At 38.4% G+C, this 24,511-nt stretch overlaps 2 protein-coding genes across 3 annotated transcripts in view; one reads left to right on the forward strand and one right to left on the reverse strand.

Annotated features, from left to right (window-relative positions):
- Positions 1–6,966: 6,966 nt before the first annotated feature.
- On the reverse strand, positions 6,967–13,246 carry LOC141437318 (uncharacterized). Its single transcript, XM_074100598.1, is given in 8 exon segments — positions 6,967–7,107; positions 7,109–7,168; positions 8,491–8,559; positions 8,561–8,680; positions 9,695–9,962; positions 10,709–10,832; positions 11,052–11,194; positions 12,942–13,246. Coding segments are annotated over 7 exon segments (849 nt in total). The 5' UTR covers positions 11,128–11,194; positions 12,942–13,246; the 3' UTR covers positions 6,967–6,975.
- A 972-nt stretch (positions 13,247–14,218) lies between these two features.
- The window catches only part of LOC141437484 (SPRY domain-containing SOCS box protein 3-like), a 35,412-nt gene continuing 25,119 nt past the window's right edge, over positions 14,219–24,511 (forward strand). For both annotated transcript variants that reach the window (XM_074100892.1, XM_074100893.1), the window contains exons 1-2: positions 14,219–14,527; positions 23,209–23,405. In XM_074100892.1, the coding sequence (XP_073956993.1) occupies positions 14,374–14,527; positions 23,209–23,405 (351 nt within the window). In that variant the 5' untranslated portion in view covers positions 14,219–14,373. The remainder of the gene's footprint in view (positions 14,528–23,208; positions 23,406–24,511) is intronic.

The raw sequence follows: 24,511 nt of genomic DNA on the forward strand, positions 1-24,511 counted from the left end.
TAAGTAAGGACGAAATTCCACGTTCACACTGCTTTTAAATAATATAGCAGATTTATTAAAAAAAAACGAAATTGACGTCTGGATGAAAAATAATTTTATCAGAAACCCATTTTTCCATACATTGCTGCTAACTTGACGATTTCTATTTGTTATACAGAACGTCACACAATTCGCTGCTTAGACTAACATTAACTTCCTCCTCGATTAAAGCATATGGAAGGGATCTTTATTGAGAATTTTGCTTATTATTATCGTGGAATATAAAGAAACGTGACCAGAAAGTGACTCAAAGAATAATCTTTAATTATTTAACTGTAGACGCAATTTTACATTGTATTTATATTACGACATCTAAACCTCGGCGGCGGCGTTCTCATTGTAATCTCTAGTATAGTGCAGTCAACAGCAGATTAAGGGCCTGTTTCACCATCCATTGATTAGCGTCAACCGACGGTTAAATGTGATGCCGTCTCCGTCTATTCGAACAAAACAAATAGAGACGGCATCACACCTAACCGCCAGTTAACACTAATCAATGGATGGTGAAACAGCCCCTAAATAGAGATGGTGATATAATCTACGTAAAGTAGAATATGTAATAATATTTCTGTGACTGATTTCGATACATCAGGCTCATATTTTTCAAGTCAATTGGAAAGAGCAAAGTGGTTCCAACAGGACAATTCTATACCTGTAATATGAGGCGACAAAGTGATTTATATTATAATCCAATTTTTGTACACTCTCAGATGTTCACTACTGACTGCACATTTTTATACCGAAATACCCCTACCGTTAAGTTACCTCGCCGTTTCTCCATTTTATGTATAGTTTATATTAATATCTCCATTAAATCTATCCATAAATATAGACACACACTTAGCTACCATCGAGCCTAGACTATAATATCGGTAACAATAATATATGAGCAATTTAACAAGCGAGATCATGTACTACGTTTCGAGTAGATAACACCAATTAAAAGTAATAAAATTAGTGATTAATTAATTAGAGATAATCGAGAGGAAATTATTTGTTTATAATACATTTACTAAATGGAAAGTTATTCGACCACGAGAAATCAGTCCAAATCGACGGTCATGATTTCATCATCTCTATTTCTATTATAAAATTGAATGAATTCATCAAATCTGTCTAGATTTAACTCATTTCCACTAGATTATCTCCAGTAAACATTTCAGTCCTATAGTCCACGTCAAAAACTTTACACTTTTAGGAAAGTATTAAACTTTTAATGTGCACTGTACAAAACGATGCAACCAGAGTTATTTGGTTTTGGCTTGTTCAATATTCAGAATTCAAATAGTTTTACCAGTGAACTAAAATTCGGTCAACTTGAATTAAAAAAATACTCGTAAAACTATTCGAAACTTAACAACACTCGCACAAACCCATTTTCACATCGTTCTTACGCTTTAGGAACACATCCATATTAAAAATAGTAATTAAAAATAAATACAATTATTCACTCACTCTGGTCCCTAACAAATATCTAGGATAATTCCCATTAAGTCCGTGGAACTAAGACATTTTGTGTTCTGTTATTTTCATGTGTTTTTATGTACAATAAAGAGTTTTACAATACAATACAATACATTTATTTTATCTGTTTCAAAACAAATCGTCGAAAATTAGAAATATTAATACCGAAACTGATTCGTACTGAAACTAAGGTATACTTAAGGCATATGTATAGAAAAGTTTTTTGAACCAGGAACTTGTAAGATTATAAAAAAAAAAAATAGAAATTTGTAAAAGGAACTCTCCGGGAGTAGGTTACTTTTTAATTTGCGACCCTCAGTTATTTTTTCCTTGTGTTGTTTTGAAAATTTTATGTGATAAGTTTATCGTATAAATCTGTGGTTTTATGTCTGTCTGTGGTCTGGAATTAGAATCCTGGGATTGGATTCCGTAGCCGAATAGAATACCTGTTTAACCTATTTGCTGCAGTTTAAACTCTTACATAACATTTTCTCAGGACCATGGTATAAATGGGAATTACCCAATATCCCTGTGTTAGTTGTAAAATTGGCGAAACTTAACACTGGTGGTTAATTAATAAATAAATAAACAATAATTACGTAATTAAAACAAGTTTCAAGTACCTTGAACCTTTTCGAACGCCAAGTGCAGTTTGAACAATGAAATCTAACTACACTACATCCATGACTTAATCATATTCGTCATACGTAATGGATACCACTATCTGGATTCAAATATACGGAGCACCTTAGCTTTTGTGGAACCTACCACATTATTAACATTGCCATTCCCTAACATCATGTTTTCAGCAATATTTTGCAATTCCTACTATGACAAGATTCCACATGGACATGTTTAACGAAATATATTGACACTGCTATTTGGGTTTGAAAAGGTTTAGGCAAGTACATTTCTTTGAACTAAACAAGCGCTTTTAATTAATTTGATAATTTTTACTAACTTAGGTCAGCAAGCTTTCATTACATTTACCAAAAATAAATACCTAGGTACAGTTTATTTACACCACAAAATATACTTGGACCATATCATCCACATACATATGGACATCTACCCCGTTGCTCTAAAACTAAACAATATCTTAAACAATTGTTTCACTGAATTACTTTTGCCTAAAGTATCGTTTCACCGACAACTTATTTTTCAGATCTTGTTTGACATGATTGATATGGCAGGTTTTATATCTTGTCCGTCTTGAAAACGTATTTTTTTCTTTGGCAAACGATACATAGGGCAATAGTAATTCGATCAAGTGACAAGTTGCTCTAACCAATGTTTAAGTACACTGAACGACGTAATCTATACACGTAAGTACATGGACTAGCCTATAACACTTATTTATGGGGTTTTAAAATTATGCTCTCAGCATAAATACAAATTTTATTATAAAACTAATCATGAAATATTTAAAACACCTATCTGACCAATGAACACCTTGGAGGAGTCAAAATTATCCCTGTCGTATTGGTTGTTAGAAATTTAGGGGTGCTAAATGGCAGGGCGTTCCTAAGCTACACCTCTGTCTGTATAGCCCGACCAAAAGCGTAGTACTAATAAAAAATAATCAAGTGCGCAATTTCAACGGCAAATCGCAAAACTTCTTCCTCAATCTTCGGAGTCATACGGACTCAGAGAACGTGTCAAATTGTGGTCACAGCATAGGGATTGTTAAGCCACTTTCCAGTCTTCAAAATTTAGCCAAGTAATATACTCGGTGTAATTATTGTCCTTAATAAAGCCGATTAGCATTAGGTACACATCTAAATTACGAACAGTGGGAAGTGGCTCAATAATCTCGTGATCTCATGCAGTTTAAAAATAATAATCTTCAAGAAACATGATATAGTCATTTGATATAATGTATATTTCAGTGAAAATATTGACTACCTACTAAGATATCTTTTTAATCATGTTATCCTTGGGAAAATCCGATACATATTCTAAGATCTTTTGGTCGGACTGTAATACTTAGGTACATAGATTTCAATGACGCAGTGGCATTTTTTGCTAGAAAAATATTTAGCTTTTTATTACGTCTCAAGACCAATCGTACCCCTTTCCATCATCAGGGGAGGATTAGTTGGGTTTTACTCATCGAGTGGTTCTCCTCAGTACCTACTAAAATCTAACACTCTTTCATAAGGATCTTCTGATGGCCTTCCATCTTGTATAGATTATAAGGACCCCTCTCTTCGTTTTGTGCATTACTTAAGATTTAAAATAGCATTTGGCTAAAGCATAGAGCTTTCAAATAGGTCGCCCTTGTGTGCGTGCTTAGTTAATTCTAGCTGAAGCAGAAAATATATAGATTTCTAACTCCGACCAGGAAAATATGTGGCTTCCATAAAAAGTTTTAAATGGTGCTTTGAGGAACGTTAGAAGTCAAATTTGGCGCGGGTGCTACCGAACTAAAATGTGTCATAAAAGGCTAGGTACCTCATAAATAGACTTGAAGTTCCTACAGATGCCAACTCGGTTCGAGTGCGACACAGGGTTATCTATGGTTACATTAGAAATTTAATAGAGTTAGTATGTGCGACATGTTTCGTACCAATCCGTGGTACTTTGTTCAGTACTCGGCGAGAACGTCGATGTCATTTTGCGTAGTGATACCCAGGACCCCCAAACATTCTAAACATTTTCAAAGTTGACCCATCTGGTTTGACCGTTCTAGAAATGAGTTCCTCTTCAACTGAGATGACCTTGGCCTATAAGCTCATAGTTTCAGAGCTTTCGTCAGACATTCTTACACAGGGTATTTTCCTGGTCGGAAATAGAATGAAGCTTAAATGTATTTACAATAACATATTTGGAAGTAACACTGAGATTTATTTAATTATAAAACTTGATACACACGCATCACCTATTAGGTATAAAACGAGTAAAATACACACTTCAAATTTATAAGAGCCACATAAGAACAAATCTGAATTAGTATATTGTTTATATTGATCATTAAATAAACTTATTTAAGATTTTGTATAGCGTTTTAGCAGTCTTAATTTTCAACACGCGCAATACCAACCTAAATTAGTTTTCCTTGCATGTCTCATTTAAGTAACTCACGGTAACAGAACGGAAATTAAAAATAAACTAACATATTTAATTAACCTATGCGAAGTTGGTGCGTGTGTAACAATTTTAAATGGCCAACATTTCAGTCTCGAATGGCGACGATTACAATCTCACATACCGACCTCATATTCCCTATATTTACCCTTTGGTTCTTATGATAAAGAATAAAATAAACGTTGGGAAATTATTTGATAGTAAATTATAAAGGCTTGGCTCTTTTTGAGGCAGTTAAGTGTTAATACCGAGTACTGGTCACTGTCCGAGTAGTTTTCATTCATAATTTTATTTCATTTTTTTTTATTCGACTGGATGGCAAACGAGCAAGTGGGTCTCCTGATGGTAAGAGATCACCACCGCCCATAAACATCTGCAACACCAGGGGTATTGCAGATGCGTTGCCAACCTAGAGGCCTAAGATGGGATACCTCAAGTGCCAGTAATTTCACCGGCTGTCTTACTCTCCACGCCGAAACACAACAGTGCAAGCACTGCTGCTTCACGGCAGGATTAGCGAGCAAGATGGTGGTAGCAATCCGGGCGGACCTTGCACAAGGCAATAGATGTAACATCAGCGCATCTATTAGGCACTAACATGTCAAATACTAGGACATTTACCGTAATCGGGCGAATTAATGTTAGCAATATTCGATAGTTTTCTTTTCTAACACTTAGACCTATTTCAAAAAGTAGCCTGGCATAGGAACTATTGCATTCTCCGCTGCCAGCATACCCGTGTAATGAATACCAACACATTATGGACAGTTACTTCGTCGCGTGAATATTTTAAAAAACAATTAGATTCTAATGGCAACTGAAAATGGCTAGATAATGCAATAAATAGATCGTTTACTAACTAAGCTCATACATTTGGCTTAATTCAGGCGGGTCTGATCAGGTCTGACCGCATAACTGCCGCAATCATAGACATCAATTAACTGAAATCCTACTCTTTTCATGTTTTCGATATCGTCACTAAATACATATTAAAAGATTTCTCTGACTTCAGCAGTGATATGGCAACTTTATATAATGATACATTTCGACACAAAGCCATATCAAGTCAAAAGTTTTGATTCAGCCCGCCTATTTCTCATTCTACATTAAATTTAGTATGACAGTGATATTTATGAATATCACTTACAATTTTACTGCACGTCAACGAGTACATTATACAGAGTTTACGCCCCCGTCAACTGGTTATTTCAAATTTTGTTGGTCGTTTGCTACTTATTATGTTTTATTATTTGGCTTGATTACGATACCAAAGTTGTCTAAGTGCTACCACACTGGTTACAAAGTTGTAAGACTTGATAACAAGGAAATCCAAATGCTCTAACTAGTTTCAGCTGGAGCTATGTGGAGTGAGGGGATTTTTTTTATAAACATTAGGTTCTATTTAAATACTGAAACCGGGCTTTATCGCACGTAAAAAAAAGTTATAGACAATTCACTGTATGACGGTAGTTTTATTAAAACTACGACGCAGTGATTTGTTTACAATTGATATCCCGAACTTAATAATGTCAATTAGTTTTCATATTGTGGAATCAATAATTATACAATACAATGACTCTTTACTATACACGACATAGTAAGCAATGCAGATAAAAATGTGTTATTTTAAATGCGTACTGCGTTTGATAAAGCCTGTTTCAAGAATCGTCTATACTGGAGCACATGATACGCTGACGTGTCGTATCGTAAACGCAACGACGCTCAAAAAGCGTGACGTATAAATCACGTCTTTGCCTATAGGTACGTTGCGTAAAGTACTGGTGAGGTAAGAAATACGTTCCACTATTTTAAAACGGTACACATAAAGATCAGTGGTTCCCAAAGTGGTCGAGATGGACCCCCAGGGGTTCACGGGAGAACAGACGGGCGTCCACGTAGGCGTGAAAAAAAATGGGGGGTTTGGGAATATAGTAGAAATGTAGCAGCAGAGGGTCTACCGAAAACAGTAAAACTTTGAAAGTGGTATATGAGAAAAAAAAGTATGGAAATTTCTGCTTTAATAATAAAAGCTAAAGGACGTTTTCCCGTCACTACACGTCACGTCGCTGCGTTTGTGCGTCAGCGTATCATGTGTAGTAACCTTTAGGGCCTGTTTCACCATCCATTGATTTAATTTAATTAATGTGATGCCGTCTTCGTCTATTCGAACAAAACAAATAGAGACGGCATCACACCTAACCGCCAGTTAACACTAATCAATGGATGGTGAAACAGCCCCTTAGTATTTAAACTATCGAAGACAACCGTAAACGTTTCCAGCATTGTGTACCGACCTGTAGTTCATCCAGTGTGTTCTTGTAGCATAGTAGAGGGGCTTGGGCGACTGGGCGTCTATATGATGTACTCGGCGGCAGGCGGCGGCAGCTACCTGAGCGCGCTGTAGGCGGGCGGCGGCGGCGAGCGCGGCGGCAGCAGCACGGCGATGTGGTACGGCGGGGGGGCCTCCCCGCCCGCGCCCGCCCCCGCGCCCCGCCACCGCCCCGCCCGCGCCCCCGCCCGCGCCGCGCTCCAGCAGCGCGCTCAGGGATACCTCGTCGCCGTCGACGGTGGACGCCGGCTGGAATGGATAAACACATCGTCAGTACCCTATTTAATAATAATAGTTTATGCAGCTGCTACGTAATAAGGGTACTTATAATATAAACACGAGTGTCATAGTAAAATCGTTTGTTTAATGCTATACATTGCCAACGGTTTTTGAACGCATTATTTAGGACTTACAACATATCGTGACACATATGTCAATCTAAGTTTATGCGCGAACTAGTGAGGTAGCTTATCAAAGTCAAAGTCAAAGTCAAAATATTTTTATTCAATTTAGGCTATAACAAGCACTTATGAATGTCAAAAAAAATCTACCACCGGTTCGGAAAAACCTCTGCTGAGAAGAATCCGGCAAGAAACTCAACGAGTTATATATTTTTTTTAAAACAGATTTACAATATTATTAAATGATATGTATACATCACAAGTATTTAACACAACTTTATTTTTAACACAGTAGGTTCGCTATTTAAAGGGATCGCTAATGCGGATCGGAATTATTTCCAAATATCCCTGTCCATGATATAATCATTAACTTTATAATACGCCTTTGATATTAATGTCTTCTTGACAATAGATCTGAATTTTGTATCCGTTTCATTTATAATATTTTTTGGAATTTTATTATAAAAACGTATGCAATTTCCCAGAAAAGACTTTTTGGTTTTAGCCAGTCTGTAAGATCTTGTGGTCGTCTACAGGGTAGGTACAGTCACCAGCACCAATATCTGACACAACAAGCGTGCATAAATATCTGATACGACTCTATTTCTAGGGTCGGAAGGACGTGTCAGATATTTTTGCACGCTCCGTGTGTTGTGGCATGGACGCATCTCTCCAACGCAAATTTACAGTCCCCAGTTCGTTAGACCAGTGCGTGCCAGGATTCGGATGATTGAAAAACAGTCAGCACCGAGATAAATAAGTGGACCTATCTATTTAAAAAATGTACAAGTATAATACTATTGAACGGATTGTAAAAAAAATCCTTTGAGCGCGGAAAGCTAAATTGAATCGTTTTTTTATTCGACTGGATGGCAGACGAGCAAGTGGGTCTCCTGATGGTAAGAGATCACCACCGCCCATAAACATCTGCAACACCAGGGGTATTGCAGATGCGTTGCCAACGTAGAGGCCTAAGAAGGGATACCGCAAGTGCAAGTAATTTCACCGGCTGTCTTACTCTCCACGCCGAAACACAACAATGCAAGCACTGCTGCTTCGCGGCAAGATTAGCGAGCAAGATGGTGATTTGAATAAGGACACGCGCTCGGGGGGCAGGGGTAGTGTGTGCGTGTATATGTTTGGCGCGGCAGTGTGTGTGTGTGTACTGACGGGCGGGGGGGCGGCGCGGGGCGGGGCGCGGCGCGCGGTGCTGGACACTCGCTCGGGGGGGCTGCAGGGGCGCGGGCTTGGCGCGGCAGAGCGAGAGCGCGCATCCAACGCCGCAGACGCACGCCATCGACACCGCCGCCACCACCACGTTCACTTCGCCGCCGGCGCCGTGCGAACTGTCCCGGACCACCTGCACCAAAATTTAATTAAGACTCCTGGCGCCATCTAGTGAGCAAATATAGAACCATTAAACTAAATATTGAACATCTTTGGCCTAATCTGCACTTAACATCAGGTGAGATAGGGACCAATAACGGTCAGTTTTATGTAAAAAAAACTCCAAATCCTACACAGCGTCGTTGAAGTTTTTCAACTCTGATGCATTTAGGTACGGCAATACCTACCAAGTGATGTAACGAATGTCATTTTTTGAACATTCGCGAAAGCGAATGCGAATGCGAATATCTGCTACCGACATTCGCGAATGCGAATATTCAGTTTTTAGTTCTGGCGCCAAATTTTCTATGGCAGTCTCGTTCGAACGAAGTCCGTTCCGTTTATATTTTGTTCCTATAATTACCGAGTGTATACGAACGCATCGCGAAGTAAATAAATAAATACTTAACACCAAATGATAAGGTGAATACTGATAATGTGATTACAAGGTTGTTATTTTTTTTGTATAAAAAACATAAGAAATGAATGTATTTAGATTTTATTAACCTACTATTATCTAATAATTGTATTTTTTCTGATATTCATATTCGCAAAACATTCGCACAAATTTTGCGAATGCGAATGCGAATATGCAAAAATATGCGAATATTCACGAATGCGAATATTCGTTACATCACTACTACCTACACACATCCTTCGAACTCCTGCCCCCGGACATAACATCTGCTGGAGAGATATCTCTCCCTATTGTAGACTCTCCTCACACAATCACTCTATGTACTCTCTGACGTTTCATACAGCAAATTAGGATCTTATAAAGCAAAAAATTATCTCGTAATGAGTTAACGCATTCACTGCAACCGACGCATATATGCGTTTTCGGAACTTCGCCCAGTGCCACTGTCATAATTATTCATACATTTGAACGCACATGTGCGTCGGTGGCACCAGTGGAAGTCAGATGGCAGTGTATGCGTTAAATGTTCTCATTTTTTTCTATAGAATCTCCAAGTTATGATCCACTTACCTGCCGATCAAAATAGTATTTGGCGCCAGCCAAAAACACAGTCGCGAGCGCGAAGGACACAAGCATCCCGAACTTGAGATGCGGCGCCATCATGGGCGACGAGTGGAGCCCTAGGGCTGCGGTGCGGAGCAGAGTGTCGGGGGTGACGCTGCGGGCCGCCGCGAGGCTGGCGATGGTGGGCTGCGGAGGCTCCGGGGGTATCTCCACGTAGAGAGAGGGCTCTTCGGTTTGACGCCGCGATGAGTGCACCGGAGGCATCGGCGGAGGCCTAAGGACGTAGATGCAATTATATAGCAAAGAGGTTATCGGTCTAAATTTTTAGTGATCTGAGATTCGGTTTGACGCCGCGATGGATGATTGTACCGGAAGAGGCATCGGTGGAGGCCTACCTAAGGACGTGAAATCATATAGAAACGAGTATATCGCTTTAGATTTTTTGGTGGTTTGGGAAAATAGTCTAGCTAAATGATAAATTTCGCGATTTCGTGGCTGGTCCCATAGTAAAAGTTGCTCAGTGTGGATCTCCCCATCACCCCTTTCCCTCCTGCTCATGGCCCGGAATCACCCAGTAGGTATATAATATCAAATTTCAAGTCAATCCAAACCCCAGAAGTGGATTTTAATTTGCAAGTTTTGAAACAAAAAATATATATATGTGGTGAAGTTAACTTATTATTTAAATGAAAGCTTGTAAAAAAAGTCAGAACTTACGAGAATAATACATGAACGTGGCACGAACTGATTACAACACGGGTTTAGTTTTCACAACCGAAAACAGTGCTTAAATAGCCGTGGTATCTTATTGGTTTGACCTAGGGCCTCTCAAACAGAGAGTCTGGGTTCAAAATCGACATTCATGTGCTTGAAATTTACCACGAGCTTTACCGTGCAGAAACACGCCCTAAGGAATCCTGATGTGAAGCAATTCAATGGTTCCACATTCGCACTGGCCCAGCGATGCCCGGCAGTGGGACGTATACAAGCTGGCGTGATGATGATGGTGAGTGTACGTACGGGTAGTGGCGGTGCGTGCGCGGCGGGCGGCGCGGCGGACAGTCGACGGCCGCGAAGCGGTGCACCGGCGCCGCCATGCCCTTACGCGCGCCCACGCACACGCGGCCGCGCCCTCGCCCCAGCCCTGCCAGCGCACCATACATTTAAGCACGACGCACACAGACGATTTCCGCCGCATGAACCGCGCGGTTCGCTGTATTCATTCATCAAAATATATAATAAAAAATAAACCAATTTGCCATTCCCGGCGCAAAGGTGCCCATAACGCTCCCGTCTTTTCTACGTTGAATTGCTATGGACAGCTTTTGCACCAGTTTTTTTTTTACTTAGTGTCAAAGCTCACCAGCTGATAAAGATGACGGCACGCGGTGGCGGCCGGTGTAAGCGCACTGGCTGCGTTTATCTATCCAGAAATGCATCGGAGCTGTGCCTCGCACCTCTGCAGCTCAAAGCTTCTCCAGGGACATTGCAGGCCGAGCGGATTGTCTGAGCATTGAACAATTAATAAAGCAAATAATTAAATAACTGGGTACTTTCCTGGGTAAAAAAAAATATTATTCTAATATTGGAGACATTATTTTTTTCTTTTGTCAATCAAGCAAAAAATTACAAACACAAAGCATGTCCAAGGAGTGAGTGAGGTAAAAAGTGCCGGCGTAACGTCGTGCGAACTTTAACGCATTCACTGCCACCGACGCATATATGCGTTTTCGGAACTTCACCTAGTGCTGCTGTCATAATTATTCATAAATCTTGAACGCACATGTGCGTCGGTGGCACCAGTGGAAGTCAGGTGGCAGTGAATGCGTTAACTGGCTATATCTTCATAATTTTTTGTTTAATTGACAAAAGAAAAAAATGTGTCAAATGCTTTCTGATAATGTAAGTGATGGATTAACAAGAGTTTTTTAGGAAACTAGCCCATTGTAACTAAATTAAGGGGCTGTTTCACTGCCCATTGATTAATTTTATTTGACAGATAAATATTATGTTGTCTCCATCTATTTGGACAAAACAAAAGAGACGGCATCACATTTATCCATCAAATAAATTTAATCCATGGATGGTGAAACAGGGTGTTATTCTATAATAAAAGTAAAAAAAATTGTAATTAATTTGCACTTTTCCATTTTATTTTTTAAGCTGATTTTTTTATACCATTGCAGTTTTACCTAAATTATAGGCATGGGCAGGAAAACCACTGATAAAATACCTACCACAGAAAAACTACCTATACCTAATTCAATTGTGTGTAATGAACAGATAACCCAAAAGTTGTGCAGATTGCTCACAAAATGAAGTTGAATGCAATGACGAAAGAAATAAGTATGTGGTAGTATTTACAGAGGTTTATTATCACGCGCATAGCCCAATCTCATGGGGTTTCTGCGATTCCAACATAACTATTCACTTAAATAGTAGAAAAAATTGTTGGTGCCATATTGGCCCCAAATTAGTACATACCAGGTGCCCATGGCTGATGATTTACCTTAAGATGGTTCTGTCCCTCCATATATGTATAAAAATGTTTTGGGAATTAACATACAGTAATCACAGTATGCAGTCTTTGAGTATTTTCTAGATAAATACTCAAAGTGCAGAGTGGATATAGAGATAAAATAAATAAATAAATATCACGGGACAATTCACACCAATTGACCTAGTCCCAAAGTAAGCTTAGCAAAGCTTGTGTTATAGGTACAAAGCAACGGATAAATATAATTATATAGATAGATACATACTTAAATACATAGTAAACACCCAAGACCCGAGAACAAACATTCATATTTTTCATACAAATATTTGCCCGACACGGGAATCGAACCCGGGACCTCAAGCTTCGTAGTCAGGTATAGAGGATAGAGACCAGGGATAGAGTTAAGGTAATTGCTTTTTAAACAATGATGCTTATGTTTTTAGAACTAACTGGGGTGTTAAAACAACATTCAGGCATAATAACTTTCAAAAATTGTAATAGTAATCTTCACCATCAATGTTACAAATTACTTCATATGGTACTAGACTGCAGTTTTTGCGATTTGTTTGAGTACCTATTTATTTGTTATTATATTTGATAAGAAATATTAAACAAATGATTAACCACGTAATAAAAAATAGATACAACTGACAAAGCGACGTTGCAACTTATAAAAGGAAAAAAAGCTGTGTATTAAAAAAAAACAATTTGAACTGCGACTATGATTAACTTTAATTGACGCGTAAAATTACTTACATTTTTTTTAATTTTTGGAAATCACGTATTCACTAGCTCATATTTACACGCACTACGTATTTGGTATATTTATTATAAATAAACAATATTATTTACACTAGTTTACCGCATTCGACCAAAAACTCGATATTCTTAAACATTTTTAATTTTAACTCTTGTAAACGCATTTCCTCAGCACTTGACTCTTGCTTGACTTGACAGCCATTTGTGGGCGGGGCCGAAGCGAGGCGAGGTGCGCGGCAAAAACAAGCAAGACTACCAACGTATAGTGACTAGGAGGGAAAACGAAAATTTTCTTGCTAAATTTTTAATTTTAAAAGCATTGCAAGTTATTTGTATTTACCTAGCCTAACTGACGGGTGATCAATTAATATTATATAAATAAAAATAACTCATCAAATAAACGCCTATTTACGCTACGATTACGTTGTGTTGTTGTGATTCTGTTCTATTTATATTTTTAACCCCCCACGCAAAAAGAGGGGTGTTATAATGTAAGTTTGACCGCTATGTGTGTCTGTGTGTCGATCTCTTTGTCTGTGGCACCGTAGCTCTTAAACGCATAGACCGATTTGAATGCGGTAATTTATTTGAAAGCAGTTTTTCTAGCAATGGTTCTTAGACATGTTTCATCAAAATCGGTTCAGCTGTTTTTGAGATATTGAACTTTGAAGTGACAAAGTCGGGGGTTTTCCAACTTATTTTTGGTTAGGTTAGTTGTAAAATAAGTTCTTAACTTAGATATATGTGATCTCATTTCATGCAAGGGTGCTTTACTAATTTAATTATAAAAGTTATTATAATGTTTGTAATTATTATGGACAATTAAAGTATGCAGTGTAATAAAGAAATTTATTTTGATATTCCCGCCATATTGTAAAGGAAAACGCGAAAGTCGCGAAACTTCCGGAATTTTCTTCTCCCACTGTAACTCACTTGACTGCTTCGTTTAGAAATTAAATATGCGAAAAGCGGCGAAGATTTGCTAAATGATTTAATTCACTGTGGGAGCATATTTAAGTAACAAAAGTGCTTGTGATATTGAAATAAAACTGTAATAAAGATGCAATGAACCATTTTCCTGTTATATTCATTTAATTTTTTTTTAAAGATATTAACATCCAAAAATCGACATTTTTATCACTGAGAACAATATTACAATTATGTATTGTGTACAATAAAACTATCATCCAAGACTAAAACTATTTATAAACTAAACTATTTACTAATTCATTTAATGATAAATTGAAAATACTCCGAACGATCACGATAGGTATAAAAACGTGCCGTTCATTGTTGCCAGCATTAGTGTTTTTTACTTTTCGTGCTTGTATGGGACGCTTTGTTATGAAGTGAATCCTGTGAGTGAATCTTTACGTGTTCTAACGACGTAAAAAATTGCCTGTATTTGATAAGTTTACATGCAGTCAATATGTTGCCTGGACCTTCAAAACCCAAAGTTACTGACAGTCGGTTAGCAAGGCCTTACTGTGCTTGTACTAGCAGTCGCCTTCCCATGCCGTGGCAACTGCAGCTGCAGGAGTTAGAACTAGCGACTGATTGTGCTTGTGGTGAAGAAGATGCAAGTACGTACTATTAACTTAAAACACTAATTTTATTTTTCATGTAGTTTTATTTTAGAATAGCGATTGCTTTTACTTTATTTCACCAAACAAGTTTCAACTTTCAAGGTAATCTCTAAGATTATGTGATCTTCTATTACAACTAGCGTACCTTTGCACTTCTACTTCTATTATATAGAATTATTTTTCCCATGATTTCCTCACACCTCACACTCCCTGTGTTGTGAACATACCTAATAAAAACAAATCAGTTGACCATCTGGATTTACATGCATATGTATATATATATATTTCACCTAATTGCATTGTAATAAACCTTAACTAATCTTTTGTTTTGAGTTCCAAACTACATTAGCAAACTAGTTTGTGTAGGTATAGTCGACTATACCTGAAAATTGAAATTGATTTACCATCCTAAGGTTTTAATGTCATTTGTAGCACTTAAAATGTCAAAGCCTATTTTCAATCGCAAGTCAATATGTATGTATATTTGTTTTAGGTTCCCTGTCTGTTCCTCCCCCCCAAAATCAAAATTATATAAACCGAACAGTCTCCTCATGTGTGTAATGTCTCCACATTGACATTGGCAAAATACATCTTGCTAAAACAGCAAGGGTGAAAGCCACAGCCTTATTATAAAACAATATTATCTGAATATATCTGAAGTAGAAACTGAACTGTCATTAAAATTGGTAAAGCACTTTCTTGGTTGACTGTACAGTCAACCAATTTGATTCCAAGGCCAGCACAGAGACCGTATTGTCTAACGTTTCTGACGCTTGTGATCTCATTCAAATGACAGTTTTTGTATGCGAAAACACATTGCTAGAGACAAAAAAATACTATGATAAGGTTCCACGTTGGCCCGGGAATCAAATTGGTTGACTTTGCATGTACAGCATACCATATCTTCGTACTAGACTGAACCACCATGAGATTAATAAAATGGTTTTATTATATTTTAAATGAAGCAGTAGAGAAAAATCTGTAAATGAAAGATATTGAGTGTGAGAGGTGTCAGAGCTGTTGACAAAATAGGTAAAAATAATATATATATTTTTTTATCAATTTCTATCAATATTTATTATTTGGGCGTTTTTAGAGAAAGCTGTTGATATTACTTTTTTTTGTAGATTTGGATGAAATTTCGTTTTTCTACTCAGAATCAGGAGCACTTTCGATTGTAGTAGGAGAAAAATAGTGTCCCTGGATTTTTTATTACATTACATTACAGTTTTCATACACATTTCTATAGCTATAAATGTAATATTTGTTTTTTATCAGCAACATGCTTGCTCAAGTAAAAAAAAAGTGGTTGCATAAATAGTAATTATTATTGCACATTACATGATAATTCTTACACAATAATGTCAGTCCTTACAACGGAGGATAAGATACAAGATAAATTACTTAACATTATCCTGTTTGTAACCTAATAAGACAAAATCTGAGTAGTAGATGGTAGTAGTTAGAGTTAATTACAAATCATTAAACATTTTGCATTCTCAGTTCAGCTTGTAGTCCATGAGGGAGTCATAGTAAATGACAACAAAGAGTTCATTTGAGAGGTATTAGTCCGTGAGCCCAGCCCCAAGTTACGTACGTAACATGTCATCATGATAAGATGCATGGCACACGGTGGAAAAGTTGTGCTGAGCAATAATCAAAAAACTATTGCACCTAAAATTAACCGGAAGTTTGAGAAAATCCTTCACTTCCGGTTAAAATTTTAAGGTGTTGCCACTCATAGAAACCAGTACCTACTGTTGCTTGTGGTCTGCCACTGCAGTCTACAGTTTGTGGTTTGTTTGTTGGTTTGGGATTGGTCTTTGTTTTTTTTATGGGAGGGCTACACAGTAGCGACACAGGATTGATTAGCTTGCGATATGGCTTATACGCGCGAGCTACACAGTCTGTAGCCTCAGTATAGTCTCTCGCCCGTTACGGCAAACTAACATATCGTCCCCGTAGAGCGAAAAGTCACTAAGTCGTATTTTGCTGTTTTGAGATACGGCGGTTTAAAGTTGTAAAAATAAAAAAAAAATCTAACGTTTTTTGGCGTGAGATATTTATCATAATTATGGTCTTGTCGCAAAGACATAACGCTACGGCATAAGCTCCAACTGCCAAATCGAATCAAAAAGTTCTATTTTCCTGGTTATTAGCGATAATTACTTTTATCTCTTAAATTATGAACCTAGATGTCAGTTAGTGATTTTTCGACTAGAGTTAGTGAATTGTCGCTCACTTTTAAAGTATAAAGTAAGAAAATAACTATAATTAGTTAAACTGTTCCTAAAATGTTAATACCAAATTGATTTTAGTATAATAACTATACACATCTGAAACTTTGATAATGTAAAGAAAATCAATAAAACTCAGTAAGTAATTAAAAAATAAAGTTTATTGCTGGTTAATTTTTTTAAAGGTTATTTAGAACCATTTAAAACAAGAAAAATCGGTCAACATCCGTACAATGCCTTAAAAACAAATAGTTCAGTAATAACTTAGTGTTAAAAATTCTAATACAAGCTTTTTGTTGGCGGTACTTTTTGCCCCTGGTTACCAAAAGTAGGTAGTCGTCAAGACGAATCAAATGAGCCCAAAATTTCAAGTGCCTAGCTATTACGGCTCAAGAGATAGAGCTCTGTGACAGACGGACGGACGGACAGACAGACAGACAGCGGAGTCTCTGTAATAGAGTTCCGTTGGCACCCTTTGGGTTCGGAACCCCTAAAAAGGGAAAAATAAGACGAAAACAATATTTTATAGTACTTCTGGATCTTCTTCTGTGATATCAGGCTCAGACAGCGTGTCTATGATATCTTTTTGAGTAGGTAGAGACTCGTACCAATAGTGGAGATCTTGAGGAATCTTGATACGCCTTAGGGATAGGAAATGCTTTGAACTGATCTAACCAGGTTTGTCTTTGGCCGCTGATTTCGCATTCATCGGTTCTAGTGCCTCTTTGTACCTTTAGCCTCTTCCTAGGTCGCGGAATCGCCATTTTTCCTGGAATAAGTCGAATTGGGCGTAAGGGCCGTCATGTGTATAGCGGAACTTAACAACACCGAAGACTCAAACCGAAGACATTTTATTTTCAGCCACTTAATTGGTTTCCCTTCTTGGTCTTTGCTCGTGTTTCTGACTAGTTTAGGTAGACCAATCTGTAAATAATAAATAAAATGCATGCCATTAATGTTGCATAGGTACCGCGTGTAAGTTAAACAATCAATCGTCATGGCATTGAAAGAAATTCTAGAATGAGCGATGACTATAAGTATTCGTGTAATATCGCTGTCAGTTCATTCCTTCAAAAAGCTAAGAAAAATGTAGAAACAATACAGTAAAATAAAAAACAACACACCGTGCTCAAACAAAGCATTAAAACAATAAAGCTATGCAACCAAGTTACCCACATGAAGCATTAGTGAAGGGTTAGTAAAAATATTAGATGGGTATTTAAGCAAATTTTAAAACACCTTATATTAAACGCCACATTAAGCTTAAATAATCGTTTACTTTCTTTGCTTTGAGTCTTCGGTTCACGAAGTAGTCATCACAATAGGTACCTACAAAATTCAGTTGAGTATTTAATATTACTCTGTCTGTATCAAAAGTTAAAATTAGTGAACCCTTATTAATGTCTTACCTTCTCAGCTTCTTTTTCATGTTTTTTAAAAATAAGGTTAGCCGTTTCATAACTTTTCGGATTCTCAGCGTCAGTCAGGATTTTCCTGCCAAATAAAATGTTTGTGAGTCGTATTCGCAAGGTTTTTTTATCACGTTAGTAGAAACATAAAACCACGCCTCTTTCCCAACGGGTTAGGCAGAGACTACGTTCTTCCACCTGCTACGATCCTGGCATACAACTCGTTTCCTCTACATTCATCAATCTTTTCATGCATGCACGTCGATTTAGAGTACTCCTGACCCGATCTTTCTTCAGTCTTCGTTTAGTTAGGCCTTACTCTTCCAACGTCACGTACCACGTAAGTACTCATACCAAATTGGAAAAAAACTACAATGTCGAACATTTAAATTTATAATAGGATTTTTTTTAGTCAGTTTACACTTACCTTTTCAATTCCGTAATTTTTATTCACCAAACCCAAAATAAACTTTGCACGCGCACCACGATCCATTATTTTCAATACCACACGGCACATGGAGAAATTAAGTCGCGTGCGCATCGGTCGACGCCACCATGGGGAATGAAATGAAAGTCACTAAGGTGACGCGGGGCCCTTCTCCTTAGCAATAAACTCACTAACTGACGCGCGTAAATCACCGACATTCAAGCAATACGCATCCAAGTTGTTCAAATAATCATTAAAATGTTTTGATGAGAGTACAAAAAGCAATTTATTGTTTGTTTTTGCAGTGTAAAAATAATTAAAATTGTTTAATGACAATTTGCATGATCTTTAAAGCTCATATTACCATGATTTGATGATCGAAAACTCAATAAAACGACTTGGTTAATTTTCGCTTTCATATTTTGTAGCAAATTTTGCAATCGTTAGGTAACTAAGTCGTTTTAGTGAACTTGGAAACAAAATAGTGCTCGGTCATAACCATAACTGGATATGGCAAAAATAACTAAAATGACTTAAGTAACCCCTTTGACAGATATATTTTCGGTATAAATTCATTAAGTAATTTAGTTATTTCTCACTTTAATTCATGCGCAAAAACAACAAAATAATGATTTTACTAACTTTTTTAAAATTGGATCTATGGCTCCTATTGACACAGCGATTAGACTCAAATTTGCAGAAAAAAAATGCGATGTCGATGGCATTAAAAAGCCAATTTCGGCATTTTGCGACTTGGTGACTTTTCGCTCTACGGGGACGATATACATACCTATATGTTAGTAATAAAATAACCAGCTATATACTACGCGCCATATCGATGGTGGAAGTCTCAATTGGCGTAAGGGACAAAATACCGAAAATCACTTTTAAACATAGAAAATTAGAGTTTTTTTTTCTCTGTCGATTGGTAGTATTCAAGTTACGATACGCCCCTTACTTTTGCTGTTATCAACATTTATTATTTTAAAATAAAATAGCTTAAGGGACATGATATAAAATATTTGAGCTGAAAAATGGCGTAAATGTATTATTTTTTTAATATTTGGGTCGTAAGGGGCTGTGGCAGTCTCATATGTCCTTTACGACTCGACTCATGACGTTAAAAAAAACCCAAACAAATATAATAAAAGGGCGTATGGGTCAATTATTGTTTCATTGCCCTTTACACCCCAACATTTTATAACGAATAAGATAAAAAAGCAAGAAGTTGTTGGGCGTAACCTTACCGCCTGTACCTATTTCTTGTACCTAACATCAAAATACTAACGCGTCTACCTACCTTCCACGCGCCGAGCGTTTGCGCATTGCACATTCGGTCAGTCGTGTCAGACACGTCAAACACGGAGGACGTATTTGATTGCCTACGTTTGTTCTTTGTCAACGCGCGTATTTTTTTATAAGATGCCAAAAGCAAAACAAAAAAAGAAGATTAAGTTGATGGATCCTCTAATGGCTTGACGTCGAGCTAACATTTCCGTAATGGAATTTCAGTCAAGGATGTTGAGGTAAATTTCTCTTAGCTACTTTGTTTATTTTAAGCTACTAAGTTACAGATCCTAATAAAGGAAGCCTGTGCCCAGCAGTGGGACGTATATAGGCCGAGATGATGATGCATACATAATAATAATTGGCCTGTATAATTAATTATGTATGTTGAGGGTTAAAAATGGTATAATCGGAACGTCATAAGGGACATTTAAAAACAGCAATTTATAAAATAATAAATACTTTTATGGGCGTAAGGGGTATAAAAAGCAAGAGCTAGAGTAAATTGTCGGTCGTAAGGGGCAGTAGCAAACAGAAATTTAAAAAAAAGGTGTAATTGGTACGTCGTAAGGGGCATTAAACAACAGCAACTTATAAAATAAGGAATACTCTTATGGGCGTAAGGGACATCAAAAGCTAAAACTAGAGTAAATTGTTAGTCGTAAGGGACAGTAACAAACAGACATTTTAAAAATTGAGGTTACTTTATGAGTGTAAGGGGCACTTAAAGTAAAATACCTTGCTTGCTTCTTTTAGTTCATTAAAATACCTTGTTTATGTTAGGTCGTAGGAGGCATCAAAACAGATGGTTTTTAGAACTTGTAGTGATTGAAACAACAACTCAAGCAAGCATACTCACAAATGTGCAAGAAATAGTGCAAGCAAGCGTGCAAGAGAGCATGCAAGCAAGCATGCAAGCAAGCAAACAAGCAAGCATGTACCTAAGCAACCACCTAAGCAGGCTTGCAAGTGAGCATGTAATTTTGTCAATCAAATCAACAAACATGCAATTTTATCGGCCTGGGTTAGATGAACATCGCGGGTTACCCCGATCCCGCGATGACCGGTCTATGGTATCTCCTCCAGCGCTCATGAAGCGGGCTGGCGTCCCACTCCCTCACAGCTGCAATCAGTGTGTTAGAGGAAGCATAAATAGTGCAAGCATGCATGCAAGCAAGCGTGACGCCAGAAGGCAAGCATGCATGCAAACAACAAATCAAGCAAGAATACTCCCAAATGTGCAAGAAAATGTTCATCATGTCAGCCGAAAGACGTCCACTGCTGGACATAGGCCTCCCCAAGGCTCTCCACTCAGACCGGTCTTGTGCTTTCCGCATCCACCGCGATCCCGCGATCTTAACCAAGTCGTCGCTCCATCTTGTTGGAGGCCTACCGACAGCTCGTCTCCCGGTCCGCGGACGCCATTCGAGAACCTTCTGGCCCCATCGGCCATCCGTCCTGCGAGCAATGTCACTTTAGTTTCGCAATTCTTCGGGCTATGTCGGTAACCTTAGTTCTACTGCGGATATCATCATTTCTAATTCTATCCCGCAGAGAAACCCCGAGCATAGCCCTCTCCATAGCCCTCTGAGTGACTTTGAGTTTTCTCATGAGGCCCATCGTTAGCGCCCACGTCTCAGATCCGTATGTCATCACTGGCAACACACACTGGTCAAAGACTTTTGACTTCAAACACTGCGGTAATTTGGACGAAAAGACACTGCGAAGCTTCCCGAACGCTGCCCAGCCGAGTCGGATTCGACGAGTGATGTCTTTCTCAAAGTTGGACCTACCTAACTGGACCGTTTGTCCCAGGTTTACATAGTCGTCAACAACTTCGAGCGCAGAGTCTCCGGCTATTACGGGCGTTGGTACAACATGGACATTAGACAGGACTTTCGTCTTGTCCATGTTCATTTTCAGGCCAACTCGGTCGGAAACTCTACTGAGGTCAGCGAGCATAGCACCGAGGTCCTCCATGGTCTCAGCCATGACTACAATGTCGTCGGCGAATCGAAGATGAGTGAAGTACTCGCCATTAATGTTGATGCCTCGTCCTTTCCAGTCCAAAACCTTAAAAGCATCCTCCAATGCAGCGGTGAACAGGTTCGGAGAGATCACATCTCCTTGTCTGACTCCCCGCTGCAGAGGAATAGGCTTCGTGCTCTGATCCTGTAATCGGACGGACATAGTGGCGTTTTCGTACAGACACTGCAACACTTCGATATACCGATAGTCAACTTGGCACCGCTGGAGAGCCTGCAGCACAGCCCAAGTCTCGATCGAATCGAAGGCTTTCTAGTAGTCCACAAATGCAAGGCAAAGGGGGAGGTTATACTCTTCAGTCTTCTGTATAACCTGCCGCAGCGCATGTATGTGGTCTACGGTACTATAGCCTTTTCGGAAGCCGGCTTCCGAAAGAAAATGTTACAAATTACATATTTTTTAAGGGGACGTGCAAAATTATGGCTTTTGCGCGTTATTTTAAATAATTAAAGTGGTTCTTTGAGTTAATTCACTATTTTTTTTAATTTTTCTACAGGAACTTACGTCCAAATATGTAGCAAATAAAATATAAAATGTCCTATAAGACCAAAAATCGGTTACTACATTATTTATTTATTTACGGTTTATGGGTGTAAGGGGCTATGACACCTGTATGTCACGGGCGTAAGGGACAGCTATTTTTCTTATTAAGCTTTTTACGAAAATGTCTATAGTTTCACGTTGAAAAGCAAGAAAATTCAAGATTTTACGTAATTATAACGTCCTGCTAAGTTAAACCTTAACAATGCTGTGAGGGTTTGAAAATTACCAAAAACTTCTTTTCGCTCTCCTGAAAAGTAGCATTTTGTCCCTTACGTCAATTGAGACTTCCACCATCGATATAAATCTGCCTAAAAGTTCATTACTTAATACTCAGTTTTGATGCATTTTGAGATACATTTTTTTATGCGACGTCTTTACGTATTTTTTATATGGTTGTATTGTGTTCGAATCCCTTAACGGTATAGTGCCTATTTAATTATTGGAATTATACCTTTATAGTTTTTGTGGTACTAGTCGTGGGAATGAACTTTTAGGCAAAGTTAGGCAGTGGAAGGTATATAGACTATCATGGCAATAAGAACCAGGCACTATAATGGTAGTAAGAACCAGCTATAGACTACCTATCCTGTCATTCTACATACCGCAAACTACAGACCACAAGCTTGCAGTTTACAGATTGCAGTTGACTTCAGAATCATATTTTTGCTAATTAGTATTTCAGTTGTCCTGCAACTCTCAAAATTGCTGATAGTTTATTGCATATTCCAGTAGGCGAATGGACCTGGCAGGAGCCCGAAGGCAACGTCCAGAACTCTTTGGAGTTCTCAAAAAATGACACACAAGTGACATTCCACCCAACCTATAGCTCCGGGACGGCTACCGTGCGAGGCGACTGCCCTTTCCACAAGGATCACCATCATTACTTCGAGATCAAAATGCTCACTGACACTTATGGAACTGATATTGTAAGTAATATCTAATATTATTCTTAATTTTTGACATACAATGATACAAACATACCTACAACATTTTCAATCAGAGACTATCGAGAAAATAATGGGCGATAAAACTAGGTTCTAATAAAATTCACGTTTTAGTTTGTTTCCGCTGGGCGTACCTATAACAGCCGTTTAGGGAGCACTACAGAGCAGACGTCTGGCCTTTCCCGGAAGGGAAGGAATGGAGGAAGCAAGGAATTAGCTAGAGGCATCCCGAAAGGGCCTTCCGGTTTTTGGCTGGTTTTCTATGTTCATTGCGCGTGTTCCCAGTCCCAGGTAACGCCTGGCACTTTCGGTCGCGCAATGAACGGGAAACATAATCGCCCGTCGCGAGCAGTGGCCGTAGTGACCAATCATCCAATGCTTTACAATCCGTGTTCCCGTTGGCCATTAGTGTCTTACGCGGTGAAAAACATTTTGCCGTTTGCTGAATACGCGAGAATATGACTACAGCTTTACTCAGACGTTTTGGCATCGACTTCCCTGAAGCAAAATAGCGGGACATCTCGTTGGTTTTTCTGGCAGATTGCCTCAATGTCTCAACGGTTGAGATTTTTGGATAGCTTGCGTCTAGGTCAGATGCGCTTGTTGAAGTTTTAATTTCTCGCTAATTGGTTGTGTCCAGAATTAATGAGGCCAATTGTGAGGGTGACCTGTTATGTACCTATTTATTGATGTACCTACTCCCGAACTTATATCACTCTCCACTGGTACGGCACCAGCATTAATATCTGCCACAGCGGAGCGCGCAAAAATATCTGACACGTCCGTCCGGCCCTAGAAATAGAGTCGTATCAGATATTTATGCACGCTTGTTGTGTCAGATATTGGTGCTGGTGACTGTACCAGTAACATTCTAATCAGACAGAGCCATTTCAATCAAAAACTCTGTCTCATATCTTAGATGTAAGACATGTTGCACTTGGAAGAAATCTTTACTTCCTTAATATTAAGTATACTTAAATGCGAAACTTATTGTCAATCTGTCTCCCTGTTACTTCTTCCCGCTTAACCCGCTGTACCGATTAAGATGAAATTTGGTACGAAGATAATTTGAGACTTAGAAACCTTTA

Source organism: Choristoneura fumiferana, chromosome 17 (assembly GCF_025370935.1).
Source record: "Choristoneura fumiferana chromosome 17, NRCan_CFum_1, whole genome shotgun sequence".
Classification (NCBI taxonomy): domain Eukaryota; kingdom Metazoa; phylum Arthropoda; class Insecta; order Lepidoptera; family Tortricidae; genus Choristoneura; species Choristoneura fumiferana.